The 27,334-nt window shown below is 36.1% G+C and overlaps 4 protein-coding genes, 1 non-coding gene and 1 pseudogene across 5 annotated transcripts; 2 read left to right on the top strand and 4 right to left on the bottom strand.

Moving 5' to 3' along the window:
• Positions 1-4,349: 4,349 nt before the first annotated feature.
• LOC135597376 (probable glycerol-3-phosphate acyltransferase 3) lies at positions 4,350-6,810 on the bottom strand. Its single transcript, XM_065090241.1, has 2 exons — positions 6,038-6,810; positions 4,350-5,265 (listed from the first exon to the last, which is right to left on the bottom strand). Exons 1-2 carry the CDS (start codon positions 6,698-6,700, stop codon positions 4,402-4,404), a joined length of 1,527 nt encoding a protein of 508 aa, XP_064946313.1. The 5' UTR covers positions 6,701-6,810; the 3' UTR covers positions 4,350-4,401.
• A 1,249-nt stretch (positions 6,811-8,059) lies between these two features.
• On the bottom strand, positions 8,060-13,423 carry LOC135597378 (probable NADH dehydrogenase [ubiquinone] 1 alpha subcomplex subunit 5, mitochondrial). Its single transcript, XM_065090243.1, has 2 exons — positions 13,050-13,423; positions 8,060-8,435 (listed from the first exon to the last, which is right to left on the bottom strand). Exons 1-2 carry the CDS (start codon positions 13,387-13,389, stop codon positions 8,251-8,253), a joined length of 525 nt encoding a protein of 174 aa, XP_064946315.1. The 5' UTR covers positions 13,390-13,423; the 3' UTR covers positions 8,060-8,250.
• Positions 13,424-14,248: 825 nt separating this feature from the next.
• Positions 14,249-14,320, bottom strand: TRNAN-AUU (transfer RNA asparagine (anticodon AUU)). Its single transcript has one exon. It is a non-coding gene; the product is annotated as a tRNA-Asn (tRNA).
• Positions 14,321-14,643: 323 nt separating this feature from the next.
• LOC135596469 (putative protein TIC 214 N-terminal part) lies at positions 14,644-15,597 on the top strand (annotated as a pseudogene).
• Positions 15,598-18,061: 2,464 nt separating this feature from the next.
• Positions 18,062-21,446, bottom strand: LOC135597379 (GPN-loop GTPase QQT2-like). The gene is made up of 7 exons (XM_065090244.1): positions 21,296-21,446; positions 21,120-21,217; positions 20,913-21,040; positions 20,589-20,811; positions 20,195-20,485; positions 18,598-18,803; positions 18,062-18,519 (listed from the first exon to the last, which is right to left on the bottom strand). Exons 2-7 carry the CDS (start codon positions 21,189-21,191, stop codon positions 18,264-18,266), a joined length of 1,176 nt encoding a protein of 391 aa, XP_064946316.1. The 5' UTR covers positions 21,192-21,217; positions 21,296-21,446; the 3' UTR covers positions 18,062-18,263.
• A 2,290-nt stretch (positions 21,447-23,736) lies between these two features.
• LOC103971604 (3'-5' exonuclease) lies at positions 23,737-24,885 on the top strand. Its single transcript, XM_009385664.3, has one exon. It carries the CDS (start codon positions 23,814-23,816, stop codon positions 24,435-24,437), a length of 624 nt encoding a protein of 207 aa, XP_009383939.2. The 5' UTR covers positions 23,737-23,813; the 3' UTR covers positions 24,438-24,885.
• The last annotated feature ends 2,449 nt before the right edge of the window (positions 24,886-27,334 follow it).

Genomic DNA, 27,334 nt, shown 5'->3' with positions numbered 1-27,334 from the left:
ATAGTAGTGAAAGTCATGAGAGGGCTCTTTATATATCATTCATAATATCATTATCACGCACTAGATCTCCCATTTAAATCACTTCTTATTGAAAAAATAACAGCATCACACGTCCATGAGTGAGCTAATGTATTTTAATCAATTATTTAGTAGCTCGAAAGAATTAAAAATAAAAACATGCTTTCTTTTCTTTCTCTTCAAAAGCTAATCAGCTTTATTGTCTCCTTTCATAGACCAAGAATATTTAAATAGAATTCCTTATCCTTTCCTCATCCTGCACTCAATCTTAGGTAGTAGTAGATTAATAAATCATAGATACACACATAAGAGAGACAATAATGGCATACTTCTCGAGAGACTTTGCTTGCTCTAAATTTGATTTTTGAGTGTTTGCATAATCTCTTTTGCTTTTAGTTTTGTTGAAGTCGATTTCAGTTCCTAGTGACGATGAGAATATGCAATAATCTATACAAATTAATGAGGGGATTGTTAACAAATAAGGGTGACAAAAAAAAAAAAAGAGTTCATATGTGAGACGAAAGAGCGAAGCTAAGAAGGGACAATCGATGGTAGAGGAGGAGTTGTTGAGACAAACGAAAGAATAGTGTGCTTGCCGACATCAAATTTGGGTACGGTAGGGTGAGAGTTTAGGCAAGGCAATGCCAACGTGGGAGAGAAAGAGAGGTGGAGCCGTAGAGAGCGAACTGTGTGATATGTCAACTAGTTTAATTTAAAGGATTTTTAAGGGCTTAAAATAGTAAACACAGTAAGCTAACATGAGTTAAATTAAAATTAATTCGATCTAAATTAGTCAATTAAATGGAAGAAAAGTAACCTTAAATTAGAAATATTTATAGTCTTTAAAACCAGAGCATTGATGAATCGATTTGGTTTGAACACCATAATTGCAAGTGATCTAATATAATCTATTTACAATCAATATAAAATCATATTTAAAATCATGAGTTTTTGCTTTAAAGGCCTCCAAGACGATCGAGAGTACATAAGAAATAAGATCATTAAGTTTCTAGGTTATAATGACCTCATTGGTCCTATTATCATTGGCCGGAGAGTGAGCATCTTTGTTTTGTTCTTTATATAAAAAAAAAATCCTACTTAAATACTTTAAACACTATTGCTTAATAAGGAATAGTCTCCTAAGGCTTATCAAAAAATTAATAACTTGAGAGGAGTATGTTGTGATCCATAAGTTTCTTCTTCTTAGTATTTAAAGATCCATGATAATTATCATGCATTCTCTTTGAAGAGGAAGAGTGGTGTTTTAGATGTGTACCTCTAGCTTCCAAAAGATGTCTTAACTCATCCTTGGTCTTAAATCTAATATCCACAAGCCCACCGATAAAAGAAGCATATGTTTCGTAAAAAGAAATAATTTAATGGAGCTTTTAAAAGACTTTTTAGGCTTTTGATCAAAGTTGAGATTTATATAATTTAAATATAGATGGTGACACATTGACATATTGAGTATAGTCATCCCAAGAATTAGATGACCTAACAAGAGTAAAACCTGGCTCATAATTGTAGTCATTGAATTGAGGAAAATAGTAACAAGTGGATTTATACCCTTTGATCTAGAATCTAACTGTTTAGAAGCATCATGAGGACTAGACCATTGTATTATATATCATCTAAGAGTCTGTTGGGTCAGAGTGATATGACCCAATCTAGCCTAGTTGCATCCTTAGATCTTGATTGAAGGATTGTATAATAGTTCATCATCCTTAGAAGAGTGTATAAAACCTTAGTATCTTTATATTGCTCCGAGGATAGAATAATATTCTCTTTAGATTTTTTTTTATGGTGTTCAAGGTGATGACCCACTAGTTCACACCCAAAATACAAGTTCTACGAGTGATTTTAATCCAAAATCCTTAGGAGAGAGGCTTAGAAAAATTTATTAAAATATATAAATGAGCAAACTTCCTCTTAGTCCTAAATAATAGTGTTACCAAGTTTCAATGATTTTCCTAAGATTTAATCAAGTTAGAATAATAAATTAAAATAGATGAATTATATAGTGAGACACGACATACAAAAAAAGAAATCCTCTAAGATAAGAATTAAAAAATATGATATTAAAAGAAAACATAAAAGACTTACCCTATAATGATCCATGGATTATGTCTTCTTCTAATTTAAATTTAAAATTTAAAAATATTGATATTAAATTAATTGCCTAATAACCTAAAGAGATACCTCATTTCTTAGAAAGTTCATATTAGATGACTTTAAAAGGTGGGGTCTAGCTAAAAAAATTATCAAATAAACTCTTTTCCCATGATATCTTAGTGCATGACATCTCTTAAAAAAATCAAGTTTCAATTCAAGCCCGGAAGATAGGTATCTTTTACACTTTTCTTTCAATTTGGGTGATGATCTCCGATAGCCTACCCCATGAGCACTACTAGAAAGTCTCACCCAAGAACTAAGATCGATAAAGAAATCAATTTGTAAAAAATAATAAAAAAATATGAAACTAATTTGTAAGGAATTAATAAAAAAACAGTCGCTTAATCTTAATAGTGTAATGAGAGACAGAAGAAAAATATAAAATAACTCACTCTAATAATTAAAAAAATTGACTAATTTTAATCTAAATAATACTTTTAAGTATAATTTATGATGAAAAAAAATCATATAGTTGACTTTAAATAGTCAAAATATTAATATGAAGGACAAATGATTAGAGTTTTTATGTGAACATTATAACATAATCAAAGAAGGTAAGATTTATCTTCCGAAAATATCAAAATGTTATGATTTTTAATGCTCCCACGGAGGGATAGCAAAAGCAAAACTACCTTCTTGCTACGATTAAATAATTTTTGTTAAGATATCATAATGGGTAGTGTGCATAGTGATAAATTTATTTATATATGATTGTTTTGTGTGCTTGTTAAGTTTGTGTATTTAGTTAGTGTGCATAGTTATTAGGATATCATAATACTGGTTAAACAATTTCGTATCTCGTTTAGTAGAAAAAAATTATTTTTTTTAAAGAATATTAGATGATTAGAATGCCCCGACTACATTAATATTCTTCTAAAAGCAAATAACCATTGAGTTTTGAAAAAAATAATTTTTCATAATTATACATGGTTAATAATGTTCTAAGTTGGCTAGTATATTTGTTGCATAAATGATAGGTCGTTGAAATCTATATGTGAGCATTCATTTAATACAATAAAAAATATCTTTTACTTTTTAAAGAATTATTGAAATCTTGATCTAAGTTCAACTTGAGACGAAACTAGAGATATTAAGCTTCTAAATATGGTTCACAATAGATAGACCATGGTTAATAAGGTTCAGAAGAGAAAATTAGAGGAGGTATTGAGGTTCTAAATATGATTCACATGGACTATGGTTAATACTGTTTCAAGGTATTGTTTAGTTTAACCATATTCTTGCAAAAACAATATATTGCAAGGGTCTTAGGATAAACAATTTGTCATTTTACTTGAAAGCTTAACATTTTGTTGATTACATAAGACTTTCTATGCAATTAAAAGCCGACAAATAATTTGAATTTCAAGGTGCATGTCAATTATAGTATATCAAGATGGACTTTGGATTGATGATGATTAGATTATGATGATAAGGGTGCTTGTAATTTGATAGAACACTTCACTCAATATAGATATCTTATATTTGACCGATTATACAAGTTAAGCTTTTATAAACAACTATGATTGACTTTGTAGGAGAAATATAGTACAAGTGACAAAGATTAATATATATTTGATTTTGTGACCCTTTATAATTAATAAGATATATAATGAAACTAATTGAATTCTGATGAATTAATAGAAAAGAAGTTGATATTATAGTATGACTTCTTGTGGGATGTCCTTGGGAGGAACTCTCATAATAATTTATTCTAGACTTCATCTGTTTTTGCCTATAAATAAATAAGACCTCTAGGGACTGAAAGACAAATGTTATGCAACTCATAAAGGATACGATTGAGGGACAGTTTTTCTCTCACAATCTTTCCTGAACCATAAATTTAAATGATCATGTGGAAGGATAGGAAGAGAAGAGAATGAAAGTCCAGTTCTCCAAACACGATGCCCATGCAGATCTCACAAAGATCATTTTTAGATGACATCAAAGGTATGTATCATAAAACTAGATCTAATATTATTTGATTTTAATCCTGACATAAAAAAATTATTTCCGTATTTCATTAGGTATATTACATATTTTATGCTTACATAATATTGATATTGATTTCATAATAATTTTTTTTGGATGAGGTTCAAACCTTTCGTTCTTAGTCAATGATTGCTATAATCCACCGGTTAAGATATTAATTATAGAATATATTAAGAGAAATAGTTGCTTATTTGCCAATTTAATTCTATTTATATTGTCTGTTTATGTCTTGGCCTTCACAGTGCCTTCGTTCCCAGCAAGAATCACGTACTTGTCCTTCCTCGTGAGTGCAGTGCACCGAAACCCCAGAGCGCTTCCGATTTCACGCTGCACAAGGTTGGCAACCTCATAGCTGCTGCCGCTCCTCCTGCGCAGGCACCCCGTCGGTATCTTCTGCAGGAACTCGAGGTGGTACTCCGGCCGTGGGTTCATGAGGAAGAAGAAGGAGTCCAAGAACTTGAACCCGCTCGCCGTCGTGCCGTAGAACATGCCGACCCTGGCGGCCAACGCCACCGGCACCACCTCCTCGGCCAGCTCCACGAACAGCGGGCTGAACCTTAGCAGATAGGGTTCCCTGCACGTGGTGCCCTCGGGGCACACCACCAGGTCTCCCTGGCTCAGCAGCCTCTCCATCTTCCGCCTGTCCTCCTCCTTGCTTCGCGTGAGTCTCACCGTCCTGATCGGAGACAGGGCTTCGGTTATCGGGCTGACGCTGTAGGTGACGGCGACGACGAGCTTGTTGAGCATGACGGAGATGTAGACCGGATCAAGGAGGGTCCTGTGGTTGCAGACGTAGAGCTTGTGTTGTCGGTCGTCGGCGGATGCGTGAGGGTTCAGGACCCGGTTCGTCATTCCGGTGGCAGATCCGATAGGGATGGAGATGGTGTAGGGCAAGGAGAGGAAGACGATGGTCCTAAGGATGGAGAGGGAGACGCCGAAAGGGAACCAGACGAACATGGCGAGTGTGGCCATTGGTGTGGGCTTGAACGCCATTCTGCCGTCGTGGAACACCATTGCCTTTGGGTACTCTTCTCTCGGCAACCTCTGCCAGTTCTTCTTCTCAGCTTCAGTCACCAGGTAAATTTCCTGTATCAACCTTGATCAATGGACTTACTTCTGCTTGCACGTTTTCTTACAGTGACATCAAAGCAAGTCAAAGCTGTGCGGGTGTTGGGAAAGCGAAGCAAAAGACAGTAAGAAAGCTTGCCAAGTTGGGTGATCGGGATTGATGGTCACTAATGGAGAAAGCTGACACGCCTATCTACTTTTGTCTGGCCTAAGCATTGCCCTCAGTGGTTGATCGACTACACTTGGCGTTGGCTTCTCCATTAGCTAAGCAAATGCTTTTGGATAAACTAATACGATTTCTGATCAGAGTTCATGCAGCGGATCACGAAATACTAGTAAGAAAGCGATGGAAGGAAATCATCAAGGAACTAATGGAGTGACTTCTGCTCACAGTTTCCTGTAGACTCTAAAGCTTCACCCACTAATGGAGCGAGCTCATTTGTCTGTCTCACCTCATGCCACACTTGTTAAGGCCTCTAAAGGGAGAAATAATTGAAGTTGTTGAAATATTAAATCAAGCTTTATGATTAAATAAAAGTTTGATTTTAGAGTGCTAATCAAGGATACAAGTTCCTATCATGGTTGAAGTCAAAATCTTAAGCTTAGATACATATATAAGATATGCTTCATGTAATGGTTTAGGTATATGATGGGAGAAAGTAGAGCTAAAAGATGCATGGAGTTTCTCTATCCTCCTCCTCTATTGTCACTCTATGATTTCTTAATATTCATCATTTTTTTTTCTCAAAATCAGTTCTATATGTTACATAAATGCAGATGAGTAACTCACCTTGCAATGAGAGAAAAGTTGGTGCTGAGGAGATTTGATGTAGCTTCCAAACCCAATGGCATCTTCACCAAATGCATTCTCCAAACCCAAGTAGCTGTCTTCCTCCATTAACCCAGTATAGTAGCCATTGAAGACCTTCAGCTCCCTTGCCACCACCAAATCCACCTCCAAGTACTCCTTGAGGAACCCTTCCACCATGACACTGGGCATGCCACTGACACAGACCTTCTTCCCTGCCATCCTCAACACCTCAAACCCTTCCAGCCCCACATCCTCCAGCAAGTGTTTGGGGAGGACCGCTATCCCTGTCCTGAACCCCTGCTTTCTGATCCCAAGGAAGCACACCAGCACCATGATCTGTAAACCCACCTCCTGGCTCAAGCAACACAGCAAAGGGTAGAGAAGCAAGAGGATGAGGCCTCTCAAGATGCACCCTGCTTCCAAGGCCACAAGCATGAAGTAAGGGAAAGTGGACGAGGACCTCAGGAGGCCTCCCTCCACGTCTAGCACTAGGGTTTGGTCATGGAGGTGGCACAAGGAGAGATGATTCTTCTGTAGCTTTAGATGGAGCTCTCTTCTGTGGAGGGACAGTGGGTTGGCCAGCCTGCTTCGGAGAGAGCGGTAGAAGGAGAGCAATGACTTGGAGAAGGCCTTTGAAGCCATGTAAACCCTTCTTCTTCTTCCTCCTCTCTTTAGAGATAAAGCGTCCTATTTATAGCGGCATGGAAACCATGATAACAAGGAGAAGAGAGAGAGAGAGAGAGAGAGAGGGAGATCGCCAGTGGGATTGGATTGACTTGGGGAGGCGGAGTTGATCCATTCTGATATCGAGCATGAAAGAAACAGGTGAGACTGATGGCTCACCTTAAGCTAATATTGAATCGTGTCTTAGTCGATCAAGACCGACAGGGAGCTGTTCCACGTGACAGGGAAGCAGCAGAAAGGATTAATGCATGAGTGCATGCGTTTACAGACGGAAACTATTTGTCTTCTGCAAATAAACTATGCACGCTAAGCCGGTGAGCATCTGCCACAGCAATGGAGGTAGATTTCATGGAACAGAGGTGCGATGGTGCATCATCACGTTGGCATGTCAAAGGTGTAAAGTTGGAATGTGATGGTACAACCCGAAGGGTTATTCCGTGGGCGGGTTGGTGACATCTCCATTTCCCTCCCAAACCCGAGTCAAACAAGACCAAGAAACGGGTCCCTTCTGCTTACTCCGGGAAACATCACCGCACGTTCCTGATGAGTATAAGAGATCGATTAGAACAGGAATAAATAATAATAATAATAATCATAATAATCCTCTGATTATAACTAAAACATATTTTTTAAAATAAAATAAATTAAATTAAATAGAGAGTTCGAAATAAAATTCGAAAGGCCCATAAAATCATTTAAGTCTTAAACTTGCTACTCGATCTCGATTCTCTTGCACACATGAACATGAAGAATCGAAATAAAAAAAAAGGAAAGATTGTCGAAATGGAACGAAAAAATAATCACACTAATAACTAGACAAATCAGGAGATTGTCGAAAGGAATCGAAAAACCAAGTTGTATAAATAATTATAGAAAATGATCGAGAAAAGAAAAAAAGGGCTTAATTAGATTTTAAGACAAATTTAATTTTGCTCCTCTGTATTCCTCTCCCATATTAGAAGGGGCACTGCATTTTTGGAGACTACTGCTACTACTTATTTCATCTTCCATTGTGCAATACCAAATATTTTCAGCCCTCATTTTATTTATTTTTTTGAAAATATCAATTAAATTAATTAGCTGAGTGGAATAATATAATAATATTACCCCAACTTTGAATCGGTCACCACGGCCGACCCATAACCTACGGATGATAATAATATGCCATAGCCATAGAACACCGAGCTAATTTAGTGAAAGAATGTTGCAGCAGTATACTCACCGATACTTAGTGCCACTTCCAACTGTAGCAGTCCATTGGCTCCTTCGGATACAAATATATCATCAACTCTACAAGACATCTGCAGGAGACAGTGATACAGCAAAAACGACAAGGGAAGAAGGGGTTGATTCATCACACATGAAATCATGTCAATGTCATGAGAAAAAGGATCCAGGAGAAAGTTCCAAGTATTTGTTGACTTCTACTATTATTCTCAAGCATAGAATATCAAACAAGAGAGGATAGATCCTGAAACCAGGCGGCAGAGCCACACTCACATGTTCAATTAAGACTTCACTTGAGGTGCAGGTTCATTCTTGGGAACCGATTCCGTGGAGACTGCCTCAAGCGTCTTGAAGAACTCCTCTGGAAGCTGGCAAGGCCGGTGTTGAGGGACATGTTTAGGAATCGAAGTGTCATCTTCGATGAGCTCACATTCGTAGTCCTCGGGAACTCCCCATGGCTCCCACTCTGCAGTTTCATATGTGGATATATATAATGAACTGATGGGGGAAAAAGGAAGTAATTTAGATGAGACAAATACCAGGAAACGTCCATGAAAAAGATGACTAGTTTAGACTTGAAAACCATGTCCAGAGATTTCAACAAGTAGCTCCTCATGGTAGATGTTCAAAGCTAACGAGGAAAACTCCACTTTAGATACAATATCAAATTCCTCCTAAAAGCTATCTTACTATAATCTAATTCTTCACTACCACTCAGGTGGGGAGAAAAAAAAAAGGAACACCCAAGTGTCTCATCAAAGGCCCTGAATCCTGTGAAGAACATATGGTTTGTGGGCTTAACAGTCTTTTATCATCATCACCAACCCCTAGCAGAACTACTGTCAAAGGATCAGGTATTCTGGAGGACCCATGTTGGTGTACCACAGAAAGGTGGCATCATCCAAGAGACAGTGGACACTGGAATATGAATGAGAAAGGGGTGATTGTGTCAATTCTGTTGATGCCGCCTGCTTCACCAAGGGGTCATACTTTCTGTGTTACTCTAGGGTGATTGCAGCATGCCAGCATCAGAATTATAAATGACACCACCTACAACTCTAGCATGCAATACTTCACATTCAACCAACTAGAGAAGATTGTGTCAATTCTGAATCTTTGTTCTAGCCACATTAACCTAGGCCATGATTGGACATAGTATGTAATACAAATATATGGATGTCGTGTGGTACTTTACCACAGACACAGTATGTGGGGGCTAGTTTTGATCAGATTACTAGTTTCACTTGTGATCCACCTGGCCCATGTGTTTATATATTTACATATATAACTATTTTCAAAAAATAACTTTAAAGATGTTTGTTTTTCTATTTTCTCTTCTCTTTTTCCTTCCATTAAGTATCTGTTTAAAACTATAATGGGAGAGGATTCGCACCCTGTAATTCCCAGGACTCGAATCCTTCTCTTTCTTGAGCATGTATATGAGCAACAAACATCACTTGGAACCTTAGAGCCCTCAACCATGTGAAAATCAGCAATGCATAGCACAAAGCAAAACTGTGGACTCCTCTGTCTCCACCCCTTCTCTTCACTTCTCCCTTTCTGACTACAAAAGGATGGTGGGCAAATTCAGCCACCTACTCCCTTTTTCTTCTTAATGCAGTACCATGATTTGTCCTTGACAATCTAGACTATGCACCATAGGACCCAAGAAGGAAATTCGCAACAAACTGGAACAACTTGTTTGAATTATGTTTCCAGGGCAACTTCTTTGGATTACGCCAAATCAAAATCTAACTCACTCAAGCATTTCACTGAATTCTATAAGTTAACCAAAGAATAAACTATTACTTTTCTCAAATATCAATTTATAAGAAATTTTTGCAACTAAAATCATGAACTTCCTTGGCATTCTATTCAATCTACAACAGCTAATTTGATCATATAATAGCAGTTCAGTACCCTGACAAAAAAGAACCTAATTCAAATATAATCTCTGTATTCAATATGCTCATTTAGTTAAGAGCTGAATCTTTGATCTACTCATTAAAAGGATGCACTTCAAGATAATGGCCAATGAACTTATGCACAACAAATTCAGAAGTTAGAAAGGTCATTAGATTGTTTGGGGATTAGGACTACATTAGAAAATTAGCAAAAAAGAAAAGAAAAGGATATGACATAAAATTTTAGAAAAGAATATTGTATAATAATACATTAGATTTATTCTGAATATTTGTAGCATCCTCCAATTTTTACAATGGCATCCATATTTCCTTAGGATATTAAAGGTTGCTTTATATCCTTCTTTCCACTTTCTATTCTCTACATGGAAGTGAATGACAGACATTGTAAGCTGTAGATGGCAAGTGCAACAGTACCAGTATCTCCTCTATTTTACAATTATAATCACAGGTTTCCCTTTTACATTTCTCCACTGGCTTCACACTTCTCCTACCACTTGTATCGTTTCTCCCTTCCTATTTTTTTTCTTTGGCTTCTCCCCCCTTCTACTTCTTGTTTGAACACTACCAAATCAGCTAAACATGGTTATAGTCAGCCAATTTCCATTGAGTTTAGATTATTCTAGTTGATTCTCACAAATTGACCATAACCAAATCAGCTGAAACCAAAAACTATATTCTTATATATACTACTCATCTTAGAACAGCTAAATCTAGAATATAGAAATTAAACTAGAAATGTAAATCTCACCCAAGGAACAAGTTGTTCAATAATGGTGGAGACTGGAGAGATCTTTCTAAACATAGTTTATAAAATTGGTACCAGGATTGGCAGCTGCAAAAGATGACATGACCAGAATCAGTGAGAAAGGTTGAATTGGGATAGGTCGAATCAGACTGAGAGGATTAAAATCGGTCAAAATGTAATTTAAAAATTAAAAATAATAAAAACATAAATAAGCAAAACACGAAAAAGCATAAGAAATATTTGAGAAATATAGAATTTCTTGCTAAAAGATACTTTTAGCAAAGATACATAAAACAAAAAATAAAAAAAGATATAAAATTGTATAACAAAAGAGAATGAAATTTATAAAAATTATTCACCAAAAAATAACTATTATACATTTATTAGAAATAAATCATAATCGCACAGGATATTATTATAGAAAATGACTATTCCATACATTGTAGGAGATCCAAAGTTTATCAACCAATAGTTTTGAAGATAATGATAAAATTATCAGGGTCCCAATGCTCCCCTAATCACTATGCAGGTAGACAAATAAAGAAAAAGATATGGAATTAATTTTGACTACTATGGCATCTCTCTATTCTATGTAAGAAAGTCCCTACTTCCTTAAGAAATTAGAACTCCTTTGAAACATTCCCCTTTTCTATTCCTGTGATACTTCTCTATCTTGATACTGCAATGATGATTGCATACAGTAAATGGAATTGTTGCAATAAAAAGTCAATAGTAGCATTGTTTCCTCATCTGTTACAGTTACAGTAACTCCTACTTTCCTGTTTCAGCTTTCATCTTCTTATACTTCTCGCTCCTTTTCTCTTTCTTTTTTGAGGTTATGAAGTCGACTAAAATTGATCAAAATCAACCAACACCAGTTCGATTCAATTGCTTCTAGTTTTTTCCTACAATTTTACAGTCATATGGCCACGAAATTGACTGGCATACAGATCAACCCTGAAGAATACCCATATGGATCAAGCAAATCATATCAAAATTGGCAATATAGCAAATTGTGTTTCGAATTTTTGGTTGATACTGGATGAGGATGGCTCAAAAGAAATGGAATGATTTGATAGAGCCAACTCCTTTTTGATCTGGTTTGTGAGTAGAGAATCTAATGACTGGGAATAGGATGCTATAGATATGAAGTATATTGGTATTATAAAGTTCCACATACCCAAAAAACTAAGGGAGTGCAAAAGATGAGAAAATCGTAACTACCATCCAGACATGAACTTGATAACTTTCTATGGCATTTGGCATCTCAAAATAACCCTTTCTTATTGTCTAACAAGGCCTCTGTGCAGGATGCTCCACCTGTTTTTGCCAAGTGATCACCTACCTGTTGGTATTAAGTAGGTTCTCACCTTAGTTTGTCCCATTAAGTGGAATTCTAAGCATGTATTCTTTCTTTTCTATCTTTCTGAAAAGGTGTGGCATCCATAGCATATGACTCAAGGGATGGGAAGATCGTTTGGCACTGGAAACGAGGCTTTTTTTTCCACATATCTTAACTGTTGATAGCAAGATCCTTGGGATCAAATCTCATTAACCTTTTGTATAAAAAAAAAATTTTCTACCATTCAGCCGCCTCCATTTCTCTTCTTGCTCTCACCAAGGTCACATTCCATTCCCTCTGTAGCCTTCTCTTGGCCTCTCCTCCCTTCCCTCCCTCTCCTTCTCTCTTAGATAACATTTTGAGGCATTGGCAGACAGATCTCCACTCTGAAAGAATTATAGATAAAAGACCTCATGTGCAATGTTAATGTTGAAACTTATAAAGGTTTTCATTTTAGAGATACAAAGAAGAAAGGATAAGATGATCCCAATACCAAGCAGGTAAATCAAATTGCTCAACCTAAAATCATGATCCAAATAGAGAAAGCGGTGCCTCAAGAAGCACGTTTCACCCTGATCAAATCCAACAATGAACCTCAAACACCGATAGAACTAGGGCCAACTATATGATCAATAGAATGCTGATCTCCCTTCGAAGAAGAAAAAAAGAAGTGGAAAAAAAACTCATTTTTACAGTAATAAAACCCTAAAGATCCACATTTTACTACTAAATTTTTTAAGAGACTTCAACAAAGAGGAAATTAGCATGCAAAAATAATGTAAACTACAAGGACCACACAGTTACAGACAGAGAAAGCCCTAATAACTCATATTTACAGTAATAAAACCCTAAAGATCCACATTTTACTGATAAACTTGTGAACAGATTTCAACAAAGATGGAATTAGCATACAGAATAAGGTAAATTACAAGGATCACGAAGGTTCAGACAGCGAAAGCCCTATACACGGACAAATACGATTCGCAAAATAACGATTGAGGTCCAAGCAAGCATCACCATGACTGCAAAAGGATGGAAAAAGGAAGAAAGGAGTATAGAGATACCGACCGATCATCTTTCCGATGAGCTTGAGCTCGTCCTGTGCCTCCTCGATGAGCTCCTCGACCTGGCCGCAGCCAAGGCGCTTCTCGATGGCCTCCCAGTCCTCCTCCTCCTGGCAGACCTGGAGGCGGTGGCGAGTGAAGCTCTCGACGGCCTTGCGGTAGCCCTCATCCTGGGGCACGGCCTGGATCTCCTTGAGGGTGCGGGTGTAGAGGGAGACGAGCACCTCCCGGGCGTTGGGCACCACGTCGAGCCCCACGATCCCCGTCGTCTCTTTCACCTTCTTCGCCGCCTGCATCATCATCGCCCCCATCCCACCCCTCAGCATCACCCGTCGCAGAAACATCTTTCGCCGCCCCGATCGAGATCTTCCGATCGAAATGATGGGAGAAAGCGCAGGTGATATGAAGAGAGAGTTCGAGAATGGACGGCGTAAAACAAGTATGATGAGCACCGATGTCGATCAGACGGCTTCAGATTTCACTTCTCTAAAACATGGACCTGGATCCAAAACATTCGGGTCTCCAACATGGGCCAGCCTTTTGCTCCTGTCGGCCCAATTACTGGCCACTTTTGTATCGTGGTGGAGCATTGTAGCTCTTTTCCTTTTATATTGGTTTTTCTATTTTTAATTTTTTTTATATAGGAGCTTACTATTTAAAGGGTTTTTTACTATTTTATAATATCTTAAAATTAATAAAATAATATTTTACTATTCATAATCCCATAATTTTGCTTTTACTCTCCTCTTTTTCTTTTTTTTTTTCTTCCCCACAACTATCGTTTAGGCATTATATTACCATCAATGCTCCATCATCCAAGGTCCGAAACTTGATATCTTTTGAGTTAATATAATTGATTATAATATATAATTTTTAAAATTTTAAATTATTTTAGTAAATATCAAAAAATTATTTCTTATCTCCTCTTCAATTTGTATTTTTTTTATTTTTTAATATTTTATGTCACCTCCGATAATTAAGAGGGGGAGAAGAAGAAAGGAAGAATATATATATATATATATATATATAATTAAAATTAAATTATAAATTGAGAGCTAACATGAGAATATTTAAAGTTTGCTCGCGGTAATTTATGGCCTATCGAGAAAATCAATGATTGCATCTTTGATGTATGACGGCGATCCTCAAATATCGTAGAATAGAATGTGATATGATGAGATATAATGCAATAAAAACAAAGACAGCCCCAAGTAGGATTCAAACCTACGACCAATCAATTAATAGTCGATCGCTCTACCACTGAGCTACTAGGGAACAATGGGAGATTTGACATCATAAAGTTCAACCCCCGTTTTCAACCTATGAATAATATGAGTCCGAAGTTTCCTTCGTAACTCGGAACTTCTTCGTAGTGGCTCCGTTCCATGAAACCTCAAAGTGGCTCTATTTCATTATATTTCATCTATATCCCAATTATATTCAATTAATATCCCTTTGGTGTCATTGACATAAGAGATGTCATTTATAGTCTATCTGATTCTATATATATGGAAAGTTAAGAAGTCATCATATAATAATCAAAAAATTATAATAGAAAAGAAAAAGGGGGTTTGTGATGATTTTTAAATCTTTTATGTATGAAGATAATAAATTCTATCATTTTGGTCAGACTCTATTATGGATTTTTGACCACATTCTTCATAGGGCCCTCTTATCTCTTCCTTCTTCAAGTTCGAGTTATGGAAGAAGGAACCGAAAAGGAAGTAACAGCAATAACTGGTTTCATTACGGGACTGCTCATGATGTTCATATCGATCTATTATGCGCCTCTGCATCTAGTATTAGGTAGACCTCATACAATTACTGTTGTAGTTCTACCTTTTTTTTTGTTTCATTTCTTCGGGAACAATCACAAAAATATTTTTGATTATGGGTCTACTACCATAAATTCAATGTGTAATCTCAGCATTCAATGTGTATTCCTGAATAATCTCATTTTTCAATTATTCAACTATTTCATTTTACCAAGTTCAACATTAGTCCGATTAGTCAACATTTATATATTTCGAAGCTACAAAAAGATATTATTTGTAACAAGTAGTTTTATTGGTTGGTTAATTGGTTACATTTTTTTTATGAAATGGGTTGGATTTATTGGTTGGTTAATTTGTAACAAGGTTCCTAAATAGGTACATTGCTAAATCTAATAGGTACCTTACTAAATCTAATAGGTACCTTATGTTAGAATTAAGAAATTCAATGGCTTGAATTTTTATTATTCTCTTATTTATCATCGATGTCTACTATTTAGGTAGAATATTGTCGCCTATTATCACTAAAAAACTGAAAGAAACCTCAGAAAAAGGAAGAAATGATATAAAGTGAGAAAGAAAGCGATGTAGACTAAACAGGAACAAGAGGGATACATCGAAAAATACCTTTCCGTTTATTCGGAAGAAAAGAAGGATCGAAACAAAATAGATGTAACGAAAGAGATGAGAGTGAATGAAAAGAGAAAAATAAAGAATGAATTCCACTTTCACTTTAAAGAAGCATGTGATAAAAGATATCCCAAAATATTCTTATTTTGATACCTATTAAGATAATTGGGAATTGGGAAAACTTGAAGAAGAGAAAAATGAAGACTTTTTTCTACTTTGACTTTGAAAAATATATTGTAACTTTTCTTTTTGATTATAAGCAGTAGAATCGTCCATTGTGATATATAAAAAATAATCGATTTGAAAATAACGTACAAAATGAAATGTCATGATATTTTTTTTTATAAGTGTTCAAGTGACGGAAAACAAATAATATCTTTTACATATCAGCCTAGTTTATCAACTTTTTCAAAAATGATAGAACGCAAAATGTCTTCATAAAAATTTTTCCATGAAGACCTATATGATTATTGGGTTTCTTCTACTAATGAGTAAAAAAAATACGACTTGAGTAATGAATTGGTAAGACGAATAAAAACTACGGAAGAAGAAGAAGAAGCAGCATATGATCCTTTTTTGAACGGACTATATCGTGGAACAATAAAAAAATTCTGTTCACATACAATCATAAATGACTTAATTACTTCTACAAACGATTTAATTACTTCTGTAGATTCCATATAAACATTTTGGATAAATAAGATTCATGGAATCTTTCTTATTTCTAAAAATTTTTGAGAATTTGAACATCAAAAGAATCCACTTGATGAGAAATCATCATTTAATTATATTGTTAATTTCTTAACGTCAATCGATGAATCTTCTTTATTTTTGTTGGAAGAAGAAATAAGAATTAATTCATAGAGTAAATTAAAATCCTTGAGATTTTGTATTCGACATAATAACAATCAATCTAAATAATCAAACAAAAAAAAATCAGTAAAAAGGTTCCTCCATGGTCATACAAATTGACCGATGAATTAGAAGGATTGGATAAGAAAATAGAGAAGAACAGAAGGAAGATTATGAAATTAGTTCAAAAAAGCGAAACTGGTCTATAATATTGATCAAGTAGAAATAGAAGAGGTGGCTTTAATATGATATTTGCAACAATCATATTTTAATCGAGGTATAATCCAAGGATCCATGCGTGCTCAAAGACGTAAAACAGTTATTTAGAAAATATTTTAAACAAATGTTCATTCCTTATTGATAAGGTCATTTAGTCCTACATTGGTTGAGGAGTATGAGAACAAATGGCTCATAAGTCTGCTAGGTCTTTCTTACCTTTAAAGATGCTTTTTGGAACACACATGTTCCAAAAGGATAATATTGTGTGGGTATGCCCATCGCCCAAAGCAGACAATTCCTTACGAGCCTACAAGTCGCATCAATGGCCGACCGACTAAATTGTCTCTTATCAAATTAATGCTAAAAAGAGGGCCCGAGTATAACATCTCATTAGTCCCACATCGGAAGTGGGCAATATATATGATTAGCTTATAAGAGTTTGATGAGTGTAATATGTTAACTCCCGCTTAAGTATTTTGGTTCGTGGTAGACTCTCGTCATGACATCGAGGCGTCGCATCGATTGATAAAGTCTTTTTTTTTTTTCATTTTTTGATAGATATAAATATCGAATAATTAATCTTTTTTTAAGAATTCTTAGGGGGAAACCCAAAACTTCCGATTTTGCTTAATATGAGATTGTAAATAACAAAAAAATTATAAATAATAATTTTATTTTTTATTATTTAATTAATATCTTAAAGCGAAAAAAAATTATATCAAGTTGATAACGACTTCTTTTTTTTTCTCCGAGCAAATGGTAAGTGATTGCTCCCTATTTTTGTTATATGAGATATTCAAAATTTTATCAAATAATATTTTAAACATTCAACATTTGATAAGTGGATTTGACAAATAATAAATTTAATGTCTTAAATACAAAATTAGTATATATATATATATAATTTTGATATTAATAAATAAATCTAGTACTAATATTTTTTTCAATAAAGTTTGTGTGAGTTCTAATGAAGTTTTGTATAACATATTTACCAAGTTGAGAAGCAACATAATTCATTTCAGGGATCACAATGCATTTTGTTACATCTATGATAAGACCCTAAAGTCTTATCGTAAAAAAAAAGAAGAGAAAGGGGATGATCACTTCGAGGGCCGATCCCCTCGAAACGATCAAGGAGGACGATCAAGGAGGCCGATCCTCTCGAAGTGATCATCCTCTTTCTCTTCTTTTTTTTTTTATGATAAGACTTTAGGGTCTTATCAATCTAATAGTGCAGAATCTTTAGCTTAGCCTTTTCTTGCCTTTGTCATAAAAAATATCATGTCTATCAAATCATACCAACACAAGTATCAGAAATGAATCTTGGAATTTTGGAAGTTCCAAAAGATTAACAAGAATTCCTCAGAGCAGTGCATGTACATGAGAACAAGAAAAACTCACCACCACGATAAGATCAACCACAAACACAAGCAAAACTAGGAGTTGTGTCAACCATCATTCAGAGGAGTCACTGAAACAAAATATATTTTGGAGGATATGGTGGTTTGCACACAAGCACTGATCCTGCCAAGAAAACATTAGATTTTGGATACGTAGCATGCATGCAAGATAAAAGATTGTATACACCATGTTTACAACTTTGCATGTTACAAATGGTACTATAAAATTGGACAAGAGCTCCGACATCCAGAGAGAAGTAAGCTAGCTAGAGATGGCATAATAAAGTAGCCCCTATTTACAGTAAGCTTTTTAAGAAGTGGACATTAGCAAACAGTACATATTACTCAGAAACCAAAGTGAGCAACCTCTTCATCTTCCTCGGTTTCCTCCTCTGAGAACCTCAGATCCTCCATTGCATCTTCTTCCTCTTCCTCATTATTCTCATCCATTTCAGGATATTCCTTGTCCTTTAAGCCAGTGCTCAGCACCGCTGTCTGTCCTTGAGATGATTCCATGTCTCTCTGCAATCTCTCCATGTTCTCGCTCCTGCAGTATGCTTCTAGACGCTCCTTCTCAGCTCTTCGTTTGTCAAGATCAGCTCTGCAAGAGTACAGAGAATGGATTAAGTCCCAGTAAAGTCAGTTTCAGAAGCAAAATTGATCCAGGGTTTGTTATTACTTGTAGTTCTCCATATACTCTTTTGCACTTGCTTCTACTGCACCAAAAAAGGCTTCCATTCCAGCACCAGAAACTGCTGAAACTCCCACGGAACACGTATTTTTATAGAATTCATCAAGTGATAGTGAGAGACTCCTCGATAAAGTTGACGTGTATGATGAATAGGTGTCTAGTGCTGCCTGAAATGCTTCAAAATCTTGCATCCACTAAATACAGGACAACAAAAATCATTACTTGTTGTGTAAGAATTAAAAAAAACACAAAAATACACACCAAGTACCACAGTATTAGAAGTTGCTAAGCTTATGTAGAAGAAAAAACACTGAATTCCTCTTGATGACTCAATAATGATTTCCACAGAAATCTTAACCTCATTGGTTCATAATGGAATCTCAGTGTAGAAAGGTGTGATATGATTACACAATAATTTTCAAATCTCTGGCATCATCCAGTTACAGGTTTACATCCAGAACACAGTACAGAAGTTTCTTTTTTTTTAGACAGACCAAAGTATAGAAGTTGTTATGCTTATGTAGAAGGAAAGAAAACAATTCCATTTGATGGCTCGAGATATTGATTTCCCTAGAAATGTTAACCTTATTGGTCCATAATGGAGTATTGGTGAAGAGAGGTGTGATATGATTATGCAATAGTTCCCAATTTCCTGGCATCATTAAGTTAGAGGTTTACTCCAGACCACCACCGTCATGGTCTAATCCTTTGAAATTTGTAGGCATCATCTCTTTTTTGCATATTCAATATGTGACAGTAACTCCATCTATGTGGAAGTTCTTAATTATGGCTACTGCTTGTGAAACCCTATGAATCACACGAAAGCAGGATACTCCAAATTTGGGGTTAGTCTCATATTTGTTTAATGAATTCCTCCAGGTTATAGTAACTAGCATTATTTTGCTAAATGGCCTCAGTAAACATTTATAATCTAGCATTTAATTATACTCTCATTTCAGAAATCAGTTAACATGTCACCAGAAACTAAACAAGAATTAAAGAAGAATGTCTCAATAACATCTCATAACTAGAACTCATTTGACTCTTTCCCATCTTCTGTATATTTTTCTCCAGCCTTCTATGTGTTACCAATGAACCCAGGTCAGTATGGTAGTTCCACCGCACAAAATGACTCTCTAATAAAAACAAACAGCAAAAGAAAAGCAGCTGCAAAGCAATTTGTGAACGACTTATTGTCAAACATATGCTTAATTTAAATTCTTTTCCTAAGAGACAAAACAGAAAAAAAAAAAACAAGTCCATAAAAGTATTCATCAGAAATCTTTAATGGCATGACTATCGAAATCTAAGAAGACTTATCATTAACATTGAGAACATACATATAATTTTTAATGAGCAGGTGTGAGATATATAGAGCAACTAACTCTATGACATAAAGGAAAGTTTGTATTTTGCGCAGAGCAGGCAAGTAGCAAAACCACATACTCCAAAATTTGTTTTCTAATGTTTCAGAGGATGCCAACAAAAAAATTCATGGCTCATGTCAACCGAGCACATTTGCTATAAATGATAAAACAGAACAATCCATGACGAGGAAGAAGCAATACAGTTGAAATTAATGTACCTCCAGAGCAAACTCATGTCTGGCTACATCAACCTTGTTAAATGTTAGGACTAAAGGTAACCTTGTCTTGTAAAGTATGCTACAAGCATACAGCATATTGCTCATGAAAGTTACTGGATTTGCAGCGCGAGGTGCGTCCACAACATAAGCAATTATCGTGGGAAATGTGGAAGCAAAGGCCTCGGTGATAATTGCTCCAGAAGCTGACCAAGTAAATACTTCAATTTGACCAGGGGTGTCCACCAGAACATAATCAAGCTGGTCAGCCCATCTTTCGATGGCCGATATTACCTACAAAACACGAAGACACTTTCTACTACATTGCTAGGTGTGTGTGTGTGTATATATATATATATATATATATATCACATAAAAGAACAGAAAAAAGTTCAACCTCGTCAGTCTTTGTCGCAAACAGATTCAGGGACGTCAAGATACCACCATTAGGGCCAAGGTTGTAATCCTTCATTACTTCCTTGTAGCGAACAGTGTCTCTTATATCGATGTTTGCAGCGAAAGGAAGGGTCATCACCGCCGGGTCAAGGTTCAGCACATATCCACGGATGCTCGAGGATTGCATGTGGCAGACCAATCTGTGGAGAAATGAAGTTTTTCCACTCGCTGCAAAATGGGAGCCCAATTTGCAATGACAATTTGTTGTTTGGGGGGGAGGGAATCATCAAACCTAACCGTCCTTCCTTCCTAAAGGAAAAATGACATGCCTGCCATTCCAACGACTATAAGGACGACAGGCTTGCTTTTGAAGCTAACACTCGATGAATCAGATAACTTCAAGTTCTCTATCGACTCCGAAAGATCATCCTTCGCTTTGCCGTTTGAATTCGACTAAATTCGATGAACAATTCCTAGTGAAGCAAAAACCGATCTTTAACAGAAAAACATAAGCGACTCCATCTTTTCAAACCTCATCTGCAGTCGGGTCTTCTGAATCCATCTGCATCTGCCAGCTCGAGTTGGAGTCGGAATCCACGTCCATGACAACCGCTGATGTGCTCCAAGAGACTGTCAATCGCCTTCATTTAGCAACTCAATACATAAAATGAATCGGTTCTAATAGTCGGTAAGCAGTGATCAAAGTACTTGAGCTTTAAGGCTATTTCCAAGTAAAGGGCTTCGTACAACGACGACGACGACGACGACGCTGGCGGTCGCCCGCTGAGGGAAACGGAGACCTGGAGTCGAATCGCAAACTAAGAGGTTCGAGGATAGATTTAGGGCTTTGGGGTGAGTAAAACTGTAAATACGTGGTTGTGTCACTGCCATTTGACCCTTGGTCAAAATTAGTAGGGGTGATTTAAATGAAGTAACGCTATTGATAATCTATACAAAAATAATAATAATAATAATATTTTATTTATAATCTCAATATTATCGGTGTTGTTTTTTTTTATATTTTTCCGTTCCCACGAGATCTCGTGCTCCTTAGTGCTGTCATCATCGCTCGTTATTGCTCGTCCTAATCATCATCGTCGACATTGTTTAATATTATCCTATGAATTAAAAAGAATAAAAGAAAGAAAAAACTTAAGAAGATAAGAGAGAAGGAGATTGTATTTACATTCATTTAGAAATAAAAAATAAAAATATTTAAATATCTAAAATAAAGTAAAATTGAATTACAAAGAATAATCTTAAAAAAACATCTGATGTGACCAATATATAGATAACTCAATATGATCAAAGAATTTATTATGAAAAAAATTATTTTATTAATTAAGTTAATAAAACACAAAATTATCATTCCGATATTTATCTATATTATCAACCTAAACTAAAGAAATATATATATATATTTTAAAAAATTATTATTTCATAAATATTATTATATCTCAGATTAACGTGCTTTGTTTTTTTTCATTTTTATTTCTTTATATTTTCTCATAGTTCTGTTCAACAAAATTAAAACCTATTCAGAATAATATGGATCGAATCACGTCAAGAAATGTCCAACAATGACAAGAATTAAAATTTAATTTCAATTCTTTAAAAATAAATAACTTACAATATATATTAATCTAAAATTATAAAAATAATATTATAAATAAAAAAATTGAGAATTGTTTTCATCTTTGACTTTAATATTATTGCATAGAAACTATTAGAAAAAAATGAAAAAAAATAAAAAGTTATTTGCAACCTTATAATATCAATTAAAATTGATGAACGACTCCTTCGCTAAAGATAAAAGATAGTGATGAAAATAATAGAATATAAGAATAATTATTGAAGAAATTTTATTTAAGAAGTGAAATAGTTTAAATACATTAACATATCTCTCTTATTTATACGACGAAAGATTTTCCTCAACAGAATAAAGGATTTTCTTCAACAGAATAGAGAGATTTCCTTCCTGCAAGATGGTGTTTCTGTCAAGGATATCAATCTTGGATGCAAGAACTTTTTTCACTAAATAATAGAAGATAAAAATAATTATTGAAGATAAAAATACTATATATATATATATATATATATATATATATGGTTTAGCAGGTGAAGTTTCTTGTCAGGGGCCCCATCTGACATGCCAATATGCATTTCCACATAGTCCTTGGAGCTCCTTTAGCACATGTTTTGTCCTTATTGAAGGTCCCTATTTCAGCCACTCTGAATCAGAAAGTAGCTTTAGGAACACAAGTGGATCTTTAAAGAACCTTATTTATGTCAAGAAATATTTTGGTTGTTTCAAATCAACACTGATTGTTTCTTTTTCTTTGATATCATCTTAAATTATTGACCAGAAGCAAATAAAAAAATTTCTAAAACATTTCTCTATCAATAGTTTCTGATAAAGAAATTTGCAAAAGCAAAAGCAATGTCAGGCAATGGAGTTTCTTAGTGAGGTTGCAATGCTACAGTAGTCACATAGAAAAAGGTTGGATGAGTCTTTTGATCCTTTTCCTTTCCCAAAAAGTGCTTTGGGACACTGCTCCTTTTACTTGCTATCTATATTCTTCATCTTTTTTTTTCTTTCTATCATAGTAAACTACTTATCATATGTGTATAAACAAACATGAGACCTATTAAATGCATGACTTGTTAACTTAACTTGTTTATTCATCTAAGTATAATAATAATTATCATCATTATCAGACACTTTTTTTTTTAATGTAAAACTAATTAATTGAACTCCTCCCATGATGTCACTTCAATATTTTTTTAACAAAAGTATAAGAGTTAAGATGGGAACAAAAAAGATCACAAATTAAGCATCATAAAATATGATAATTATGTGGGCCATCCACATTCCCAAATAAAATAAGAAACTGACATACCTCATTCCTTACCAGACTGGACGATGAAGACAGTCTGTGAAAGCAAATAGTGGGACCCACACACAACGTTGATCCAACAACGAGACGGTAGAAACGGGAGTGACTCATGTCGCGGAATGGTAACGTAATGATCGTTATACATGGAACACTGGTGACCATATCGTATACTCTTCCGCTTCCCCTTATCGCACGCGACCGGAGAACAAATGCGAAAAGGACGGTATCGATAAACCGCCCTATAAATACCGCATAAGCTCTTCCTCTTCCTCCCCTAACAAACCCCTTTCGGGTCTCGGCTTTGGAGTTCGTCGTTTTGGGCGGCAGAGATGTCTTTGAGCGTCGAACAGCATGACGACAACACCTTCACCGTCACCTTCAACGATTCCGATCACATTTACACCACCGTCACCGCTTCCGGGTCCGACGTCGAGGAGTGGATCGACGAGATCCTCCGCATCCACCGCCGCCGCCTAAACCGCCTCGTCGTCGGCCTCGACGCCGAGTGGCGCCCCTCCTTCTCCCCCACCCAGAACCCCGTCGCCGTCCTCCAGCTCTGCGTCGGCCGCCGCTGCCTCGTGTTCCTCCTCCTCCACGCCGACTACGTCCCCTACTCCCTCGCTGACTTCCTCGCCGACCACCGCTTCACCTTCGTCGGCGTCGGCGTCGACGGCGACGCCGAACGCCTCGACGAGGAGCAGAACCTGCAGGTCGCCAATGCCGTCGACCTCCGCACCCTCGCCGCGGATAAGATGGGGCAACGAGGGCTCAAGAACGCGGGGCTCGCCCGGCTCGCGGCGGAGGTGATGGGCTTGGAGGTGTGGAAGCCCAAACGGGTGACGATGAGCCACTGGGACCGGAGGTACCTCAACTACGAGCAAATCTCGTACGCCTGCTCCGACGCCTTCCTCTCGTTCGAGATCGGGAGGCGCCTCTTTGCCGGGGAGTTCTGATGGACCCCATGGTAACATTGGATCTCTTCTTGGCTTCGTTTTGGGGGTCTACTGAACTGCCGATATTAGGGTTTCAGATTAGGTGTGATTGTAGGTGCATCTTACGAAGGCTTTGGATCGTATTTAAGGGGTTTTCTAAAGCAATGGTCTATGATCATATTTTAGCTTTAGCATCTTTCTTTTGCTTATGTTATGCCTAAACCTCTATATGTCTACTGAAGACAACAACTAAGACATAAGTGTTATCAGGTAAATGATTGCAGCTTGCAAGGTTTAAAGTATTTATAGGAATAGTTGTCTGTAGTTAAATTAATGCCTCTATAGCTTTTAGTCTATGGTTTCTTTCTGTTTTATTTCAACTTTTAAACATCAATAGGTTGGGAAGAATCCTCTGTATGTACAGTTTGTTTATTTGTTTTTATGATATAGTTATTGAATGTTTGCTGGATCTTCTTGGTTGGTAACAGATGTGCTCATAGACTAATTGCAATTCATTGCTATGAACAGGTCATGGAAGCTTCTCTAGAAACTTTTAAGAAGCAGATTTGTCTTGATAAAATGTTATTTTGTCTTTAGAAATGCCTTATTTGGAACAGTGGGTTTAGGTAGTTAATTGCAACATGCTCGTAACAAAACCATTCTATTCTCCTCCTGGAGTCCTGATTCTTTAGGAATTTAGATGCTAAAACTATGTTTGGGCTCTTTCCTGTTCGATGATACAGAAAGATAATTTGAAGTACTACAGTCTTTTTCTTGTGAGTAGGTTGACTGGTCTTAAATAACTCTTCCATGGCAGTTCACATATACCAGGAAGTTATGTTGTGCTGTATCTAACATGGGATATTTATGGGCGTAGGTAGGTTATTGTTGTTTGATGTCTGGGATAAGTGACAGACGAACAAATCATTGACAGTTAAGTAGGATACCTTTCCTATAACCACTGGGAAGCGATGTGAAAATAGGATCTCATTTGCAAGAACAATTCCTAAATTGTCTTGATTAGATGATCTTAGCATTAACCATAATCTCTGTACTTTTAAAAGATCCATAGGAGCTTTTGATTGTAGGGGTGTCATCCAATTAACCTTAGATGTCGCTTACTTACATTTGGGATTTCTGGGATTTAAGCCTTACAGTTATCAGCATTTGGATCAGTCAATAAACTAGTGGCAATTATCTATCAACATAGCTGCAGATTAATTCATTCTTTGGGCGAACTAACCAGACTTGCATAGGTTGCTTGCAATCGTGCAAAGTCACTTTGTTTGATAGGTCAACCAACAGCAATAGTTCAGTAAAATTTGTAGCCAAACATTGTACAAGAGATGCAACAAAGCTGTTTTGGCTTGATTCGACATAGATTGTACAAGGAGTCATGTATGTTACTCTTTTTTTAGATCCGAATGCAAGCGATCATTCTGGATTGTTTGTCAGCTGTCTGACTCAAGTGGTTCTCATGACTGGCATCTTATCTCTAATATACCACAAAGTGAAGATAAGATTTGTCCTTATGATCATGATTCTGTCATGTCTGGGGTATTTTAGCAGTTAATTCTTGACGTGCCATTGTTTGTAAGCCTTTGCCTGTCAAAGATGCAATTATTGGATGGACCAGGTTTACCACAGACCACTCACTCTCACATTGATTTGAGACCCGCAGATGGTTGCGAAAGGGTTCTACAGTATAAAGGCAGGAGTCTTAATCAAAAGGACTCTCTAACTGACTAGAACCACGTGATAATGCATTCCATACCCCTGTTTCTTTTGATAATTACTTAATTGCATTTTTTTTTTGTTTTAAGAAGTTGCTGTTTAGGAGTAACAGTTCTGAGCATGTGAAGAGTTAACTAATCTACTTTAATATTTGTAACATGGTAGTGCATATCTGTCAGCTCTGTCGATTACATGGCAGCATTATAACTCTGATGATTTTGTCACTGCAAATTATATATATATTTCTGTCCGTTACTCATCTGAATGAAGCAATTCCCTCCTTGACAGGCTTTTAATGTCTACTACATACTGCAAAATGAAGAAAACGTTGTTCTTGTGATTATCATCAGTTTTTAGGGATTTTATCTTATAAGTTTCTAAGTACCATGTTCTCAAATTGCCTGCTTTGTCTTTTTTGTCCTGATTGATGTTAAGATGAGTAGCACCTACAAGACTTTCATTGAGAAAGCAATGCTAAGGTGAAGCTTGATACAAAGAGGATGCTTACTGAAAAAAGCCACGTGAAGTTGCATATATTACCTCCTTTTAATTTTCATGAGAACTGATTTCGAGCTTTTTGTAACCTGCCACTGTCTTTTGTCCTTGTGAATTGTGAACTGATCTTAGAAATTGTAAGAAAGAAGAAGCTACTGCGTTTTCTGTCATTAGCTTATGAACTACTTACTCTCGGCAGCATTGTAGCATTGATGAGTGTCTTAGTGTCGTATTGATGAAACTAGGTGTTCTTTGAGTTGCCTTTTTTTTCCATGGCTTCTCTTGATCTCAGGTTGTGTTTGACATTAAATCTTACTCTCGGCAGCATTGTAGCATTGATGAGTGTCTTAGTGTCGTATTGATGAAACTAGGTGTTCTTTGAGTTGCCTTTTGTTTCCATGGCTTCTCTTGATCTCAGGTTGTGTTTGACATTAAATCTTGCGGCCACAATGACACATGACAAGCCATAGTCTTTTTCTTTAAACATCCATTGTAAAACCATTATCAGACCTGAAGGTTCTTTTTGTTGGTAGATCCATAGGTCATACATAGAGGCGTTTGTTTAGTCATAATAAAATAGAAAAATAATCATCTGTTCGTTTGACATTGATATTTGGATTAGCTTCGTCCATCCTCCAAAAATTTTGCCACCAATGATTATGTTAGAGTTGATATAAATTGAGCTCTTT

The sequence above is a fragment of the Musa acuminata genome, chromosome BXJ1-11 (genome assembly GCF_036884655.1).
Source record: "Musa acuminata AAA Group cultivar baxijiao chromosome BXJ1-11, Cavendish_Baxijiao_AAA, whole genome shotgun sequence".
In the NCBI taxonomy this organism is placed as follows: domain Eukaryota; kingdom Viridiplantae; phylum Streptophyta; class Magnoliopsida; order Zingiberales; family Musaceae; genus Musa; species Musa acuminata.
Note: the sequence above shows the minus strand (reverse complement) of the source record. Positions and strands in the feature narration are given on the sequence as shown.